Source organism: Fulvia fulva, chromosome 4 (genome assembly GCF_020509005.1).
Source record: "Fulvia fulva chromosome 4, complete sequence".
Lineage (NCBI taxonomy): Eukaryota > Fungi > Ascomycota > Dothideomycetes > Mycosphaerellales > Mycosphaerellaceae > Fulvia > Fulvia fulva.
In genome coordinates this window covers 5,966,255-5,983,978 of record NC_063015.1, presented here as the reverse complement: position 1 = coordinate 5,983,978, position 17,724 = coordinate 5,966,255, and the positions used below count along the sequence as shown (strand labels likewise).

General features: G+C 54.7%; 6 protein-coding genes across 6 annotated transcripts; 3 read left to right on the top strand and 3 right to left on the bottom strand.

The window, feature by feature from the left end:
• Positions 1-118: 118 nt before the first annotated feature.
• Positions 119-958, bottom strand: CLAFUR5_05321 (uncharacterized protein; the record flags this gene model as incomplete). The annotated part of the gene is made up of 1 exon (XM_047904469.1): positions 119-958. The coding sequence occupies one exon, from the start codon at positions 956-958 to the stop codon at positions 119-121; it is 840 nt and encodes a 279-aa protein (XP_047761153.1).
• A 249-nt stretch (positions 959-1,207) lies between these two features.
• Positions 1,208-2,084, top strand: CLAFUR5_05320 (uncharacterized protein; the record flags this gene model as incomplete). The annotated part of the gene is made up of 2 exons (XM_047904468.1): positions 1,208-1,348; positions 1,401-2,084. 2 exons carry the CDS (start codon positions 1,208-1,210, stop codon positions 2,082-2,084), a joined length of 825 nt encoding a protein of 274 aa, XP_047761152.1.
• A 1,454-nt stretch (positions 2,085-3,538) lies between these two features.
• On the bottom strand, positions 3,539-3,862 carry CLAFUR5_05319 (uncharacterized protein; the record flags this gene model as incomplete). Its single annotated transcript, XM_047904467.1, has 1 exon — positions 3,539-3,862. One exon carries the CDS (start codon positions 3,860-3,862, stop codon positions 3,539-3,541), a length of 324 nt encoding a protein of 107 aa, XP_047760313.1.
• A 6,513-nt stretch (positions 3,863-10,375) lies between these two features.
• On the top strand, positions 10,376-12,843 carry CLAFUR5_05318 (uncharacterized protein; the record flags this gene model as incomplete). The annotated part of the gene is made up of 4 exons (XM_047904466.1): positions 10,376-10,464; positions 10,536-10,983; positions 11,035-11,341; positions 12,827-12,843. 4 exons carry the CDS (start codon positions 10,376-10,378, stop codon positions 12,841-12,843), a joined length of 861 nt encoding a protein of 286 aa, XP_047760314.1.
• Positions 12,844-12,978: 135 nt separating this feature from the next.
• CLAFUR5_05317 (uncharacterized protein) lies at positions 12,979-13,359 on the bottom strand (the record flags this gene model as incomplete). Its single annotated transcript, XM_047904465.1, has 1 exon — positions 12,979-13,359. One exon carries the CDS (start codon positions 13,357-13,359, stop codon positions 12,979-12,981), a length of 381 nt encoding a protein of 126 aa, XP_047760307.1.
• Positions 13,360-13,742: 383 nt separating this feature from the next.
• Positions 13,743-15,363, top strand: CLAFUR5_05316 (uncharacterized protein; the record flags this gene model as incomplete). Its single annotated transcript, XM_047904464.1, has 5 exons — positions 13,743-13,748; positions 14,439-14,475; positions 14,556-14,603; positions 14,927-15,032; positions 15,285-15,363. 5 exons carry the CDS (start codon positions 13,743-13,745, stop codon positions 15,361-15,363), a joined length of 276 nt encoding a protein of 91 aa, XP_047760308.1.
• Positions 15,364-17,724: the final 2,361 nt, after the last annotated feature.

The following is a 17,724-nucleotide window of genomic DNA, read 5'->3' as shown; positions in this document are numbered from 1 at the left end:
ACGCGCCTCGTAAGTCATCATATCCTCTCGTTCGTCGCTATGGTATACTGCTTTGCAGTATTTGAGCACGATCGTTGCCGCTGGTATACATGCATTGCACGATGCGACCCTTCCACTTTCACTCCATCTCGATCAGCCCAGCAAGACAAAGAGCCCAGTATGCGTTGGGGAACGCAAACATCTGCATGATCGCGTACTTCGACGCGTTTCCTCCCGCACTTAGTGCCATCTCGTCATCCTCGTCCTCTCCCCAACTACCACCCATTCCAAAGTTCTGCCTCAGCTGCACCGCAAATCCCAACTCGTGCACAACACTATACTTGACGCCTACTGAAGTAGCGATATCGCTGCAAAACAGCCCGAAATACTCCTCCAAATGGGACGGGAACTCGCCCAGAACTCTCGACTTCTTGGCCACGAAGCCTGGGAGCTGGACGGCGACTTGTGTTCTTGCCCTAATGACCAAGGCCTGCTGTGCTGCTCGGCGCGCTTTTCCTATCCATAGCCTGAACTCGGTAGTTGTTCGACTCGTCCATTGGAGGCCGGGATCAGCCTCTTCTTCGTCTTTTTGTGGCATAGTAGCCTGGTAGTGGTTGTGGAGGTGGGAGATGAGGTCGCTCATCCTGTACATGACTCGGGCGAGGTTTACGCGGTTGTCTGGGTGCGGAGAGTTGATGTCGGCGATGGGGAGCATGGTGGTAGCTGGCGAAGAAGGAGATGTAGAGGTCGGCGAGGTTGAGGAAGAGGATGCGGGGTGCGATGCAGTGGTATTTCCGTTGTAGATGGCGTTCATCTGTGCCATTACTGATAATCTGATGCGGTCGTGGTAGCTCTTGCTGCTCGAGTTACCGGCCATTGCTTGTCGCGAGAGTGTTGTCTTGTAGTGGATAAGTGCGAGAAGTAGGATGCTGGCAGTGACTAGAACTGTCTTGTCGAGGAGAGAGGTGAATGCGAACATGTCTTGATGTTGTTCAATCGAACAATTCATTTTGTCAATTAATGCGTTCTTGCCGGGATCCGACACATCTCGCCTATGCTCCAGATTTAAGACTCGACCTTTCCGTCCCATAAACCATCAACAACAACATCTTGCCAACACTCGAGCCCCCGTTCTTAGACCACCAACAAGACACCGTCATCACCATCAACAAGCTATCAACAACATCCGATCGCAAGACACACCACCACTCTCAAGCCACCACACAAGATGGCACCGCAATACCTCGTCGACATCTACGTTCGACATCCCAACAGCCCAGGCGGCGTTATGCTCATCCAAAAAAACGTCTCCCGCGACAGCCTCGAGACCTACAGCGACCAAGCCCGCCATGTCCTCAGCCAATACCCGGTAGGTACCCCGGCAGTAACGATACCATCGATTCAAGCTAACACAATCACAGGTCGCCAACGAGACCCACCGCATCATCACTCTCCCTTACGGCGTCCCAGCAGCCCTTAGCAAGGTCCTCCACATCATCAGCTCCCACAAAGGCCGCGGCCCGTTCTACATCGGCGGACTCAAGAGCATGTCCAACGCCCAGCGCTGCTACATCTGGCAAGCCTGCGACATCTTCAATCTGGCCGACAAGGAAGCCTGGGCCCGAGTCACCCGCGACCTCAAGTACCGCATCTCCCACAACAACCTCACCCCCGAGACCATCCGCGCCGTCCACCAGGTCTTCGACAAGTACCGCGACGATCCCGAGAAGGGTAAGGTGTGGAAGAACTTCGTCAACCAATACGTATGGGATACGCTGCAGAACCGATACCCGCCAGAGAAGCAGCAGGAGCTCGACCTCGAGTTGCTCAGCTATCCGAGTCTCCAGAACGATATCATGGTTCGCGAGGAGGAGCTGCGTCCGAAGATCATGCAGCATAGCGAGTACCAGAGAGGCAACGCGGAGTGCCACGAGCAGAACAAGGTTATCAAGCATGTCAGAAGTGAGAAGAAGTACCAGGAGAGTCAAGAGAAGCTCAGACGCAAGCATGCGGAGCAGGTGCTGGCTGGCGAGCGCGAGTACTACGCTGAGTTGGAGCCGTATCTTCAGGAGCTGAAGGGTGAGCGCAAGGCCGCCTCGCCTTGAGGGGGCGGAGCTGGGCGGTGTAGGTTGGTGCGTAGTGGGTGGCCGCACGAGAAGAGCTGTGTCGCCGTGCACCGTCCAGGCAACCTCGACTGACAGGGGGCGGAGCTGGGCGGTGTATGGCGGCGCGCTGTGCGGCAGCGTCAAGCAGAGGATGTGCTGCGGCACACTGCGTATGTAGAAGAACCGTCTACAGTAAGACATGGTATCACAGCGATTCCTTTGAGATGGTAGCAGCATAACGCTGCTCAAATCGCTCCTTCCTTCCGTACAGGTCCAGTCTTTCCGCTCACGTACAAAGTACCTCTCATCCACGCCAGCAGTATATTCCACGCCGTAAGCATTCTCCCATCACGCACTTAACAGACTCCCTCCCCTCTCATCTCTTTGCTCTTACAGCAACCGATGCACCACACCCAGATTCATAGCCAAATGCCACGAAATTCGCCCATAGTTTCCCGCATCGCGATCCGCCTCCCGCACGCAGACATTCCTAATTGGTCCCGTGTGCCCATGGGACTGATCCGACAGCAGTATATAAACCCTTGGAACACGACTAGTGATAGCGGCCCTATGCACGAAACTCGCGCGAACACCCTCGATCCAGTCTTCGACAAGCATCCGCAGCGCCTTTCGAGTAGTAGGACACTCTTTGGGTTTGGATGAGACCCACCAGTCGTTGAACGCCAGGCCGTCGCCAGCACCGGGTGCAGGTCTCCACGTTTGATCCAATGCCTAGTGACCACCCTATCGCACTTCTTGCAAAGGCTCAAATTGTGTCTCCGGGTGTACTCCGCCACCTGACGCTACTACTCCTACTTCTCCAGCGGATCCAGCATCACTTGTACCATCGCTTCGTCCAGCTTAAGCGACCAGCACGTCCTGTCGATACGCCTACTGTATCTACACTCGCACACATCTTGCGCATCTCGGTTGACTCGTACCGATGGGAGGCCGGCCGATAGGAAGCTTATAGCATCGGTGATCGCGCGGTAGTCCGAGATTGTCGCATATCGCTCTACGGCCCGGAACTAGTGAAGGAATGCCGTCTTCTCCTTTTCTAACTTTTCTTGCCCGCTGTCTGTTCACGAGCACTCCAGTAGTCGCCGCACTCGATTGCTTTTGGTGGCGTCGACCTCTGCTTCTTTATTACACTCCAGATTCCCGACATCTGCATGCTTGCCAGCGACCAACGCGCCGTCCAACGAACAGCTGCAGTCATACCATGTCGGCAGTGGACAGGCGCATCCGATCGATGCCGCAACCGTAGATGAGGTGCTGGAAGGGAGGCCATGGAGGCGAGGGAGGCGGGACAAAGTCGCGTGACGCAGTGAAGGTGATGTCGATGGCGCTGAGAGCCTGTCGAACATGGAAGGGTGTGCCGTAGTGTCCAAAGAAGCGCTCCTACATTCAAGGTCAGTCGATAAATTTGAAGGCATGCATGACAGGAAACGTACCTAAGAAGAGTCCGCAAAGAAGAGACGAGTATAGCAGAAGAGGTTGGCTGCTTCTGGGATACCAAGGGCGAAGAATGCATCCTCCGGCTCCAAAAGACGGGGGATGTCGTTCTCGTCGCTTGTCTCGATGGCGAAGTCGAGGAAAGCGTACTGGGCGATGTCTTCTGCTATGCTTTGTACTGCCAGCACGCGTCTCAGGAGGGTTGGAAGGCCTGGGGTGGCGTTAGGTGTGAACGGCGGCGGGACTGGCGCAGGTTGAGCAGGAACGGACATTTTGAAGGTGATGGTGATGATCTGTTTGACGAGATGAGATAGTTCTGGCATCTGGCTGTGCAGAAGAGAGGGTGGATTGTCTTGAGACCAGAATTGAGAGTCATCTGCCCGGCTCAAGGAACGCGTTGGCGGTCCACACAAAACGCGAAATAGCCAAAACAATAACATTGGCCTACGGAGAGATTGAACGTTAATACTGTGCTAATAGCATACTCAAGATTAACTCCAACACAATATCCAAAATCTCCATCGATCGGATGATTCGTACCCCTTCACACCATCACCCACCATCCTCACGACATGCAAAAAGAAGCAAAAAGAACTATCCCGGACCAATGCATCCAATTGAACACGATCTGAACTAGAGTAAACCGTACCATTGAATATGGAAGATTCAAGATAGTTGTTTGACTTTTGCTGGCCGCTTTGCCTTGTGCTGGGGAATACATACCTGTGAAGGACCACTGGGCTAAAGTGGCCAACACGAGCTTGAAGCGGGAGCTCTGACTGGAGGATGAGGTAAGGCACTGTTTATGTGTATATGTAGGTCAATTTCTGGGCGGGTAAGCTTCGGCGGTGGGAGGATGGCTTGCGGCGAAGGGAGCGAGATCTCCGTTGCAACGATCTGAATAGGCTGGGGGGCTGTAATGTGAGAGGCAACCACGGGTGTTGTACGTCTAGAGCAGCTAAATTCATCTACGTGTCAGTGTGTTAATGACTGGTGGTTGGAAAACAAATTGTCGATCCTTCGATGTAGATGTTGTAGATGAAAACCGAAGTCGCAACCCCTTTGCGTTCCATATACGGCAAGATGTTGCAAAGAAGAAACACACTGATTCGCACAATCGATAGGTGGTAAGGCAAGCTGCAGGAGATTCGTGATCCTGTAGTCTGTCTGCGCCCAACCTTCCGCAAAGGAAGACGGAAGATGGAGGTTCACGAAGGCGAACTCGCATTTCGGCGGGAGCTCAGCGTTGAGGAGTCTACGGGCACATAACCACTACGTTGGTCCGCACTTCGCCTGTAAGGATGCTTGGCGAGGCTACGAGGACCTTGATGCTGGCCATATTCCACTGCAACCCTCCAAGACCTGCCGAGGGCGACTATCATCATTCTCTCTCGTGGCCATTTGAGATATGCTCGACCCCCCGAAGTGTCTTTCATTCAGCTTTTTTTGCCCTCCACAGCCTGCGTACTGATGACCCCATCGAATCAACAAGATCTCCCGTTGCTCTGGTCTTTGAACTCGCCTCCTTCCGCCCCTGAGTCGATGTGCCAAGATTGCATCAGTTCCAGATGGTCAACTCCGTATCGTCCAACGGGCACGACTGATTGTAGAGTCAGAGAATGATAAAGTTGGAAGAAGGCGTAGTTCGTCAGAGCGCGTGCCAGACAGAGTGGTCTGTTGGCTTTGCGGCGCCAAGAATCAGCAGACAGGAAAGCATCGAGAGCGCTGGCGGTCGCAACTGCTTTATGGCCGCCCATGAATTCGACATAATGTGTTCGTCGCTCATGTCCTCGTCGCAGGGTCGTTGCTGGTATGTGTGAGTGGATTTGTTCACGCACGCTGCGAGGGAAAGCGCAGCCCAGAATCTGGAAAGTACATGTCAGCAAGCCAGGCCGGGAGAGTGGAAGAGATGCAACTCGCCACGAAAGACGGAGAATGTCATTGCAGGGAGGAATGACATCGTGGTAGGTTCGAAGCAGTGGGCGTTGCATGCCTGATGCCGGAGAGGTCAAAGTCCACGAAGCCTTGGTGCAGTCGCTTTGGGAATGCAGCGAGTCGTTCGGCAACAGCAGTCGAGCCGAAGTTATCGTTTCGATCCATGGCTGCTCATCTCATGAATACAGCTCGGTGTGCCGCTGTACCGACGGCAGGAGTGTGCGTCCACGCTTGTTGTCCAACCCGTCGCTCCACCCGGCTCTTGGTACCTTCATGAAAGGCCGCGGCTGCCGATCTGGTTTTCGCTTCGACTCACGACCGACGGAAAGTATGAAATGCGTGGCTACAGTGTCCACATTGATAGTACGGTAAGTAGGGAGGCAGCTTGTTCCAGCGCCTAGGTGGCCGGGAAACCCTTCGAGGAAGTCGACAATGGTGCCCTTTGTGCTTGACGATTCTGGCCGTCGCGGAAGGTGTACTGTCGAGCGTCTTCGGTAATGCACTGCCTTGTTCGCAGCTGCGTGGCCTGGTTTTGCCGTGCCTGACAGCTTCCATCCGGGCTAGCGAGGCAGTCTCAGCTGCAGAATTCGGTAGCGAAAGAACTGCAGGTTGGTGTCGGGGTCAGAAGGGTGGAAGGTGTCAAACAATCGTATTGATGCAATAAGATGCCTCGCTGTCGCTGTAGATGTCCACAACATGAGGGTGCTGTTGCCGGATGATCGCTAAATTGAGCCGATCGTCAAGGAAATCGTGAAGTCGAGACTGTGCGGCGATCCCAACATGCACCTGCAGCAAGAGTACGCGTACGTATGAGCAAACCTAAGGCGGCAAGTGCCCCTCAGCGAGTTCAATTGATGCAGGGGTTGCGGCGGTCGCCGTGCTTGCGGCTTTCTCACTGCTGAATCTTTCTTCCTCTTCCGCTCTCTCTTCTTCTCTTCCATCAACACAACACACCCACCAGCACCAACACACGAGATGATCTTCAACATCTCACCGACCTTTACGGTCATTGTTGGCCCTCGATCTCCAAGCACTGCACCACCTTCGCCCAGCACGCCAATGTCAGAATCCAACACCCAACGCCAAACGGCGAGACTTTCTCATCATCAAAGAGAACGTCGAGGTCGGACACACCTTCACCTACCTTCATCCATCATTCACTGACATCCATCACAGCCTCCGGGCTTCAGCAGAACCCACCATGGTCTTGCGGCTTTGAGCGGCCTGATAACAACCTCACCGTGCGCCTATGCACTTTGCGCTCCGCTGTCCATGGCTACATGCTCTGCCAAGCTTCCCGCGGCTGGTGGGACAGCCTGCTTCCGATGCTCATTCCCAGCACTGCCTCCACAAGACCGACCCAAGAGAAGACCTTCGGCGGCCGCCATCATCAGCGAGCAGCAGGAGAGGGTGAAGGACAAAGAAGGACAGTGAGGAGACGGCAAGCATGTGCCAGAGCCGGTCACAACCTTCACCAACAGAAGCTTGACCCACCGAACAACCGCACCAAGCAGAGCGTGGTGTAGCATAAGAGATGTCGTTGGCCGATGCCCGCGAGTATCATTGAGCCATTCAGTCGGCAGTATTGAGTTCACTTCAGATAGCAAAGCAGATCATCCACAATGAAGACAAGCCTTCGTCTTCCGTCGCAATCTTCCGCTACCTGCTACTGTCTCTTCCGTCCTTGCTTCACCTGTCTGCAGTGTAGGCATTAGATCGCCGTTGCAATCAACTGTTCCATGCAAGCACGCATGCTCACTACCGTCCACTTCCTCTCTTCCTCCGATCTCGTCATGCCCTCGACAGCTCGAATTGACTCCGCACATGCCGGTCTTTCGTCACGTTCTCACCTACACAACTGGAAGCGGCCGTCTGATCGAAAGCGGCTGTACTGCTCGAAGGCAGCTGTGAAGGACTTCACCTCATGGAAGCGACGCTTCTGTCTACCGTGTTGTCTGAGGCAGTCCCCAACGCCAATCCTGCAGCCTTTGGTTCGGGGTTTCACACACATGTGGTAGCGATTGCGACCGCTTTCGTACCGTGTCTGCTGAACGCTCCTCCACGCACTCCCACGTCACAGCTCACCACCGTCGTCGCAATTTTCACGGCAAAGCCGTCCACAGCACCAAGCACCACCGCCTCACGCACACCAGCTTCCTCCCACCACAATACCGCTTTCTTCTCCAACCCCAAGCCCTCGAGCTTGGAGACCGATGAAAAAAAAGTAATCAAGAACACGGACGTGCCTTCCAATCCCTACCAAGGCAGCGGGTGCCCCATGCTCGTAAGTCGGCTGACTTTCTCGAGCCCAAGCGCCTGCCAGCACCTGGGCTATGCTGCTGCCACTGCTGCTGCCACTGCCTTTGCTGATCAGAACACCACATGGAGAAGGGGTTTTACCATTTGAAGCTGAAGCCCGTAGGCGAGTTTGGTGGTGTTGGAGGGACGGGGAAACGAAGAGGAGGAGAGGCTTCGTCCATTTTGGAGTACTTGAGGAAGCAAGGAAGGAAGGTTGGTGAGAGGGCAAAGAGCGAGATACTTATAGCTGCGGCTGACAGGGGTGGGCGCTAGCGTGTGTGAGGTTACGCGAGGTGCATGTCAAGTGATGCGTTCCTAGCTAACGGTTGGGGCGGTTTGATGGGGGTATTGATGGCGTTGGAGGCAGCAGCGGAAGGTTGGAGTGAGGTTGTTGCGTCATGCTGTGGTTGATGGGCGGTAGAATGGGCTCACTTTATTGTTGTGTAGGCGACAATATGGTATTGAAGGGCGTGCGGGAGCGAAGGCGATGTTTAGCGTTGCGGGAGGATGATCTGTGGCTGCGTGCATGGAAGGAGCAGCAGAAGTGCTTCAACGACGAAGGCGTTACAGGGAGCCTTCAGCGATAGCATTGTCACCGTGTTCCGGCGTAATCAAATACATCAATGCAATGGGCGAAGCTATGCCGTGATCCTCATAGACTGCTTTGCAGCCCGTGACGTGTGGCACTGCTTCGTGTGATGCTCACTTCAGCGTGATCAGAGTGACTGACGCGTGAGCAGCGAGCAGTGACGCCGATCTGTGGCGTCGCTATTGCCGATCTGCCGCTGCTGTGAAGAGATAAAATGTGCTGCGGCTACAGGAAAGGGAAAGGAGGCAAGGGTAGCAGGACAGCAGCATAGCGTTAAGGCCATGGCCAGCAAGCAACCTGGAGCGCTACAATATAGCCAACGCATGAAGAGAGTTACTTCCATGTTCCTTCAGTCTCATCTCGAAGCGCGTGAGTGATGCAGTTCGTGGCGGCAAGGATTAGTTGGCTCAGACCTGCAGCTTCCGCTTGAGCTTCGCCGCGCGTGCTTGCAAATCCTGCCCCTTCGTTCGAGTGTCAACAACCTGTCTCCTCACCACCACAACATCATCAACAAGTCCATCACCTTCAGCCTCTTGTACCGTCTGGTCTCATCACCGCCATCGAGTCAAGACTTCGACGACGAGACCACTCTCGATGCAACACAACCACCTTGCAGCGTGTGAAGAGAGATCGACGGCCTGGACCACCGCTGCGGAATCGAGAGCCTCACATGCAGGGTATATGACACTCACCTGCAATGAAGATAATCGAATGAAGACTGACACTGCAATGACAGCATGATCTGCCCATCGTACTGGCCGTCACCAGCCAAGCAAGACAACACCGACCACCGCCAGCAAGATCTCCCACCATCTCCATCCAGCGATTCGGCCAGCAGTCATATTCCTTCACCCACGAAGTCTTTGATCATCTTCCGGCTGCAGCCTTGTCCTCAACACCACCATATCCAAGCCAGCTCAAGGACAAAAAGAACGGCCACAACCGTGATGGGCAAGCTCGATACCGCTCTTTGCAGTTTCTTGCCTCATGTTTCATCATGAAGAAGACACAGCATCGGTGGCTGCCATGCGGTGGGTGGACCAGAGCTGTAAGTCTGTTCGCTTGACTAACCCAACTCACCCATCACGATTGTTGGGAGAAGCACAAATTTCCGCACCCATATACCTCCCCCTCACCACCCCTCACCACCACTGACCTCCCACTTTTTGCCCCTCACTGGGTCGTGTGACCTCTCCGGATGTCTTCTCCGGCTGTCTTCTCACGGAACTTGGTGCTGACTTCTTCTTTCAGACAGGGTCCACTCACCGCTGCCAACGTGCCAACAGGGCGGTTGGTGGTGGCCTCCTTCACAATCACCGCGGACGCATGGCGCAGGCTTTTGCTAAGGGGGGTTGTGTTGGGGGTCAGTTACCACCGCCCTGGGGGTGACGGACAGCAAAATAAGCTTTAAGCTGAGCACCGTTCGTCTTGGAAGTGCAGAGAACATCCCCGTCAGCGACCCACTCTGGCAGCAGGTGAGATGAACGCACTGTGGCCGCTCTCGTTGCTCCATCGCTGACAGTCACGCGGATCTTCGCGCTTCCAGAGTCCTTCGGAGATGTCGCATCGTTGTGGTCCGTCAACGACATAGGATGTCTCACGAAGAGCAACGACAATAATCGACCTCCGCCGAACACTCAGGTCGAGCCAAGCAAGAACCTCGAGACGCCCCTATACGCTCTCATCCGCCGCCTGAAGACAAGTCGAGAAGTGCAACATCATGCGCGACCCACACATGGCCTCCCAGAGAAGATCGAGCAGAGAGGTTCTGGAGGCTTCATTATCCAGCTGGCCGAGCCCGCCGCAAGGTACCGGGGCTGTTAAACAACAATGGCTGGATGATGAATCATTCTGTCTGGTATCGGCAGTGACGGCGGTGTACCGCTCACTGAGAGCATTCGCCAGCTGTCTCTCAGCAACGGCAACTGGTGGACATCACCGCCGACGCCAATTTGTGTCTGCATTGACACAACATCGACCTTCTCCTGAAGATCATCGGGGTCGGGACGCTCTCATGCCACCAATGAGCGTCCTGACCTCTCGAAACATGCACACCATTCGCCTGCCACATCCCAGTAACCCTTTCATGCCAGCAAGAGTGCCGTAAGTACCATCCCTCCTCTCAATCTTCCTTGACTCCGGCTGACCACCATCCTTGCTCGCAGTCGCTGAAGGAGACATTGGCCGCAAGCCTCTGGGTCTGTCGCCCTGGCAGTACAGCAGGCCGGATACAGTTTCTCGAAGACGTGGATCTCACCAAACATCTCCGGAAACAAGCAACAGGAGAGGGCGAACGCTTCTCGCATGGAACGACATCTCGACGGTCGAAAGGAGAAGCAAGCACATCGAGAGTACAACAAGCAGAATGTCGACGAGCCGTCAGGGAGCAATACGGTGCTCCAGGGCGCCAGGTCTATGAACTTGCCTTCACTATGCACCCTTGTGCGTGGCACTTTGTGCCTCCCGACTGCCATCTGGTTCTTGGAAACATCGTTGGGATGTGGTGTTCGCGCAGAACACCACACCCCAACCATGTATCGCGTTCCACCAGTCCACCTAACCGACCAGGAGCAGCGCGAGCTCGATACACGCCGCATGCAGCAGAGTCAAATGACACAGAACGTCTGATGGGGCCCTGGAAGCAACAACAGACCGACGCGTGAGCATTCGAAGTTGACACTTTACATTGTCAGCTTCAAATGCTCACGCGTGGACGTCTTCTACCTGCTCGACAACACCGGCCTGACCATCAGAGACGGCGACATGGTCAAGTTCGAAGCCATCTATCCCGCATCGCTGACAGTCCTCCGCAACATCGCGCCCTATCAGAGCAACTTGGCCCGCGCAACCTCGACGAAGATGCAGGACATGTTCCAGAGAATGTGCAGTGCCGAGTTCATCTGCAAGACGGAAAGCGCCGGTGTCCTGATCAGCGAATACCTCGATGCTATCAACAGCGTTCTGGCCAACTACTACCAGGGTAGGTATGAATGTTTCACTCCCGTGGATCTGGTACCCTCCTTCCACAACATGTCGGTCTTGGCGCCTGGAGTCCATGAACTTGCCTTCACGACGAGCTGTTCATGGCACTGTGCCTGTCGACTGCCTTCTCATGCGGCTACAGCGTAGAAGCTCGTTGGCCTATTGCGGAGATGCCACCATCATGTGGGTCCTGCAAGCACCTGGAAACAACAGTCCGTTGGTCTCAAGCTTCCATCATACCTCAATACCCGCTTGACGACACTCGCCTTGACGACACTCGCCTTCACGACAGGTCACTACCCAAGTCTCCGCCTGTGAACACCAACACCACATACACAATGGCGGCACAGGTACTGCAGAGACTCAAACGGCGAATGAGCAATGTTGGCGAGAAGGTGATGAGAGGTTTGGGTTGCGGTCTGGTGAGCGAAGGAAGATTGATAGGCTGGGCGATACAACTTCGGGCTGGGAAGCGACGCTCTGAGGCCCGTGTGTGTGGTCGTGTCTGTCAATCATAGTACTCATGCCTCATTGATGCTGACCAATGGAAGTTTCATGCATACTCCCTCTCCTCTCGAAGGATCTTCTCCCAACGCCGACCATCATCCACTCCAGACTGACATTTCGCTGAATAGCTGTCCCCCAACGTGAGTGACCGCAGCAAGGCACCTCAACTCCTACTGTAGCGAGTTTGCGAGTCGTTCAGTTGCCGCAACAGTCACTGTGGAAGCTTCCCAGTCTGACGAGAGGTTCGTTCGCGACGCAGAGCTGCCAGCTTCGCATCATGAACAACTTTGATCTCTCGCCGTGCACTGCAGTGCATACCATCTTGCCTTCGCCAACAGTAAAGCAGCAGTCTTCAGCACCCTACCATCCTTCTACTGCAACAGAGATGCCCTTCTCCTCACACACATCTCCTCCACAACCCCGAACCAGCCGGGGCAGCAAAGGACAGTGCCAGGGAGTATGGTTCGGGACTTTTGTATAGATACCGCGTTGGGCATTGGATAGGGAAGCACTTTGGGCGTTTCGTGACATCCCTCAGTCAAATACAGTTGTTTTGTAGGAAGTGGTCTTCGACAGTGCAGCACCTGCTCCCTCGATGAACTCTCTACGGTATCCTTGCGCCTGCGGCTACGCATTGTTGCTCTTGCTTCACGATCTGATATCCAGCCAAGGCAGGCAAGCCGTCTTGAGCATTCATTCTTCTATTCTATCATATTTGAGCTTCAGCTTCAAGCTCGCTCGCGCTGCTGTACACATGTCACCTCCATCGCCCAAAGAAAACGCCAACGCTGCCAACCATGCAGCCCCAGAGCCCACAGCCATATCACGAGACTGGTAGAGGCAGCCGCCGCCGCTCTAGTGCAAACGCCATGCAGGAAACGCCCTCCCCAATGATCTGAAGAGACGACCGGGCGCACGGTCCTATCACGAGACTGGTAGCGAGAGCCACCGCCGCTATAGTGCTAACGCTATGCAGGAGAACCGCCGCAATGATCTGAAGAGACGGCCGAGAGAGTCGTGTAGAAGGACTTCTGTTCATCGAGTTAGCAACAATGCCACTCAATGCGGCGATATGCCTTCCTTTATCCCCCATACCTCGAACTTCGCCATTGTACTCTCCCTCTGCCCCTACTCCTCCTTGCTCCCACCGAAGATCTTCCCCACCCCACGCGCCATGCTCTTCTTCACCGACCGCCAGAGGTGCTTCAGCTTGCTCTTCATCCGCACGGGCGCCGTGTCGCGGCCAGAGTCGTGCTCGCTGGCGGGACGGTGCTTGTTGTCTGATGGTGATGTCCGGCGGTCTGGCATGTAGGCAGGGAAGGAGATGGTCTGGTCGGGGACGGGGGTGACGGCGCGGATCGCCTCGATGGTGCCTAGGTCTAGCTCGACGCCATTGTAGGGCGCGGTGGAGATGCGGTTGGCGGTGGTGTTGTCTATGTTGCTTGCTTCGGTCGTGGGTGGTGGTGCTCGGGGCGTGGATGTGGCTTCGAATTGAGAGAGGTAGGACATGTGCGATGAGGATGGAGGATGGTGTGGTGATATCGCGGGTGTGATGTTGTTGCAGCTGTGTGAGAGCGCGTGTTTAGATAATGTCCGTTCTGCCTGAGGAAGCTTTCCCACAGACACTTTCAGCTGCTTCACACGCCCCTCGACTTTGCCCCAACCACACATCATCACAACAACATTATCCATCATTGCATGCTTCCTACATGTCCATCATCTTCTCACTGATCTCTGCAATATCCGCTATGGAAAGCCCTTCGCCGCCGTCTCTATGCACCGATGTACGCCCTAGCGAGCCTCACCTAACAAGCCAATCTGCCAGCACGACACCCGCCCGCCACAACGTCACGCGGTCCGCCATCAAGAGGAGGATCTACAGAGCCTCCACAATGTCTGTAAGTTGATCACCAGCGGGCTTGAGTCCTGAGAACGACGACAGACCTGACTGACTCCTCAAGCAGCTGCTCAACCGACCGACCCCAGCAGCACCCACACGAAGGCCATCAACAACAAGCAGCACACACATCTCCACATACTCGCCATCCTCATCGCTGTCGTGTCAATATGGAGGTGCCGCTGTCGCCAATCGCCGCATTTGGTCATCAAAGGAACGACATGCCTCGGCTGCCATCAACGCACTATGGAAAATACGCGCCACCGTCGAAATTGGCGGCTCGATACTCCATCCGCACGCGGCAGAAGATACACGTAGGACACCCAGCTTGTCCGATGCGCACGGCGGTGATGACTGTTCAGGTATACGCGCTTTTTCCTTCTCCCCTACACCCTCACCCGCGAATGATCAAAGCCGCCATGTTTTGGCACCCAGCGCGACCTTGCAAAACACAACAGAGAATCCGGTATTGCCCGTTGCAGCTCAGCGACAGAAAGCGCAGCCAAGCTCAAGACGAAAAGTGTAATATCTATTCAATTGGTGGAGTGATTTGTGATCCGACCCAATGCAGCCTGAGACTGAAGGGCTGCCTCGATGCTGATTACGGCTTATCTGACCTTCGCATCCATCACACACATTCGAGTAGAGACGATGGGATGAGATCAAGTGCTGACATCTTCTGCTTCTTCAGATTCCCACCTGGGGCGACCGGTTACTTGACACCCATGGTAAGTTGTCCTTCTTCACCCTCGCCAATGTGGTACCACCACATGCTGTCTGCCTCGCCCACTGACATCTTGTCCCAAAGCAGAAGCAGGTTTCCCGGTATGCCCACAGCGAAGGCAGCCTCCCGATGGTAAGCTCCCCTTCCCTCCAACCCTTCCGCGAATGATGAGCACAAGTCCAGCCTTCAAGACCCGCAAACGTGAAGACCATCATCGCAAGCATGTAAAGGTCATCGGAGAGCACAGTATGCACGTCGCGAGATCCAGGCAAGAAGCGATAGATGGCCGAACCTGAAGGTTATGATGATTTATCTGTTGGAATGAGTACACCTCACCACGCCAAAGGATCTCGAAGGGCTACTGCAGTGAAGAAGGACAACGTCTGACCCGATTCTGATCAATGCACATCGATGACAGCTTATGGGGCCACCGCTGACACTTCTTCACAGAACAGACGTCTATATCCGCCTGCCTTCTCCCGAGGCCGAACCGCAACAAGTCTTCGACTTCAAGTTGAAGACAACAGTAACGACTGATCACCCAGCTGGAGTCTTCTTTTGGTAAGTCTACCTTGCCTTACACCCTTCCTCATCTAGAATGATGATCATCTTTCCTTCCTACCGAGTCGCTGCGTTCTGCAGAGAGATCCTGAGAATATGGCTTGCACGTCGCGGGACCCTGGGAGTTGTGTGCCTAGACCCGAAGAGCGGTCCCCCTGACGATGGACACACCAGATCTGATCTTCACCGCGTATCCTTCCCTTCCCTATTATCTGGACTCCCTTCCGCGATGCTGACCACCGGTCTTCACAGGCTCCAGCAAGCCAGCAATGATTCGAAATTGGATCATTCGGGTACGCAGATCTTCCTTCGCATCGCACCTCCGCAATGATGATCTTTCCGTCCCAAGTCTCCACGCCGGCAGAGACCTTCTGAAAACAACAGCTTACACGCTGCGAGGCCGTATGGTGAAAGGCGGTCTCGTTGACGACGGACACAACAGATCTGAGCTTCTTCCCCTGATCACCGCTCGACATCTTCACATTGAGAAGGGCCAATGCTGACGAGTGAGATACCTAGACCAAAGACACCAAGAGCCAAATGATGGCACTTCTCCAGGTAAGGCAAAGCCTTTCCCTGCCCCCAGCATATCCACGATGATTCCATATCCCATACCAGACTTGATCTGAGAACACGACAGCCCGTGCGACCCGAGAGTCACCGTCGGCTTGCATTAGGCGACTCTCGGGGGCGGTCTCCTTGAAGATGGATTTCACATCTGACCATTACCATCGCAGCCCCAACATCGTCTTACAGGTCCTGGCCAATACGAATGCTGACACTTCCTCCTCGCAGATCTCCCGCCATCGACATTGGACTGCACAGTACTTTTTACGGTAAGACAGATCCTCAGTCCCAGCCCAAACTTTACATGATGAACTTTCCGTCCACGCAGGCGCGGTCGGTTACGACTGACGGCCCGTCGAGGGCACGCCGGCAGAGCAGCATCCCGAGGGACGTTACCGCGATCGTGCAGTCGTTTCCAAGAATGAGAGAGGGACACCCCAGATCTGATCATTACCATACCACGATCCTTTCACACCAGCTGCCAGGTTTTAGTTGATCAGAATGCTGACACGGCCTTCTCGCAGATCTCGCACCATCGATATCGGACCGTACGTTACTCTCCCAGGTAAGCCAGATCTCCATTCCAGCCCCAGACTCCATATGATGATGTTTCCGTCCATACAAGAGGCAGCGGTCGGTTACGACCGACGGCCCGTCGAGGGCAAGCCTGCAGCAGAGCAGAATCCCGAGAGACGTTACCGCGATTGTGCAGTCGTTTCCCAGAATGAGAAAGGGACACCCCAGACCTGATAGCATGAAGTCACATCAATCGCAACACGTCAAAAATCAGACGAAAATGCGCTGACCAAGACATGCCACAGGTCCTATTCGAGAGTGGGTCGACATGCAGGTCCAAGTCGCCGACCTCAACTAAGCCTTCGTCAACCAGGTGAGCTGCTCTTGTCCACATCCTACCATTTCCATGATGAAGCTTCTGTGCAACCAACGTGCGGAGCGCAAGAGCAGCAAGCACAGCATGACACACCTGAGAGTACCACAGCCCTTAGCACGACCCGTCCGCGTCCGGGCTTCGCGTTGGGCAGTCTCAATGGAGGAGATGCGGAGAACGATCTGACCTTCACAAACATCTTGATCGCAACACCTTAGGAACCAGTCGGATGTTCGCTAACGAAGATACAACACAGATCATACGCGAGATTGAGCAGATGCAAGCTCAGAACGCCAACAGCGGTCCAATGTTCGTCAACCAGGTCAGACATCCTTCCCCATGCCCTTCCTATTCACATGATGAACCTTTTGTCCCACCAAAAGTCCGAGCAAGAGTCGCAAGAGCAGAGCATAATACATCCGAGAGTACGGCAGCTTTCAGCACGATCACTTCGCGTAGGGCAGTCTGCATGAAGACCCGGGACACGGGATCTGACCCCCAAAGTGCATACCAATGGCAATGCAACAGTGATCAGTCGGACCAGGGCTGACATGTGCATACCGCAGATCACACCCAAAGTCCCCTTGCGGGATTCCCAATCCGGTGAGTTCGGCCTTGCTCTATCCCAAATGACGATCCAAGATGACACGGGCCTTTCTCTTCTGTCTTGATGAGGAGAGCACCGGGGTACCGAAGGCAGAAGAACGACCGCCATCGCTCCACAGGGTGGCCACATCTGGTGTTTCTTGACTTGGACGTTCGTTCGTTCGTTATCGAATGGATGCTGTTGCTGACTATGCTCCAGCAGGTACGTGCCACGATTCGAAGGGCAGCAAGTTCGTGATCACGCTCCATCTGACGAAGCACTTCTGACCCAAAACGCTTTCGCGCCAACGTCACCTTCGGCTACAGCTCGCTGTCCATGCTGTCCACGGCTGGCGACCATCAGATCTCGCACCGCACCACAAGAGTCCCGACAGCAGAGCATACACAGGCAAGTCTCCTCCTTGCACGACGCCCTTCTTTCCCCAGTGTGATGATCTAGCTCTCGAAGTGCAACCGTATGTTGACACCAAAGCCATATCTGACCTCCAAGTCCTTCATACATCAAAGTCTTCCCAAGGCTCTGTCGGACTTCACTGACAGTGGACACAGATCTCCGACTGCAACCATACTTTCCCCGTCACTGTGGGTCATCTAAAGGCAAGTCACTTCCCCAACTGTCCATTCCCTTCA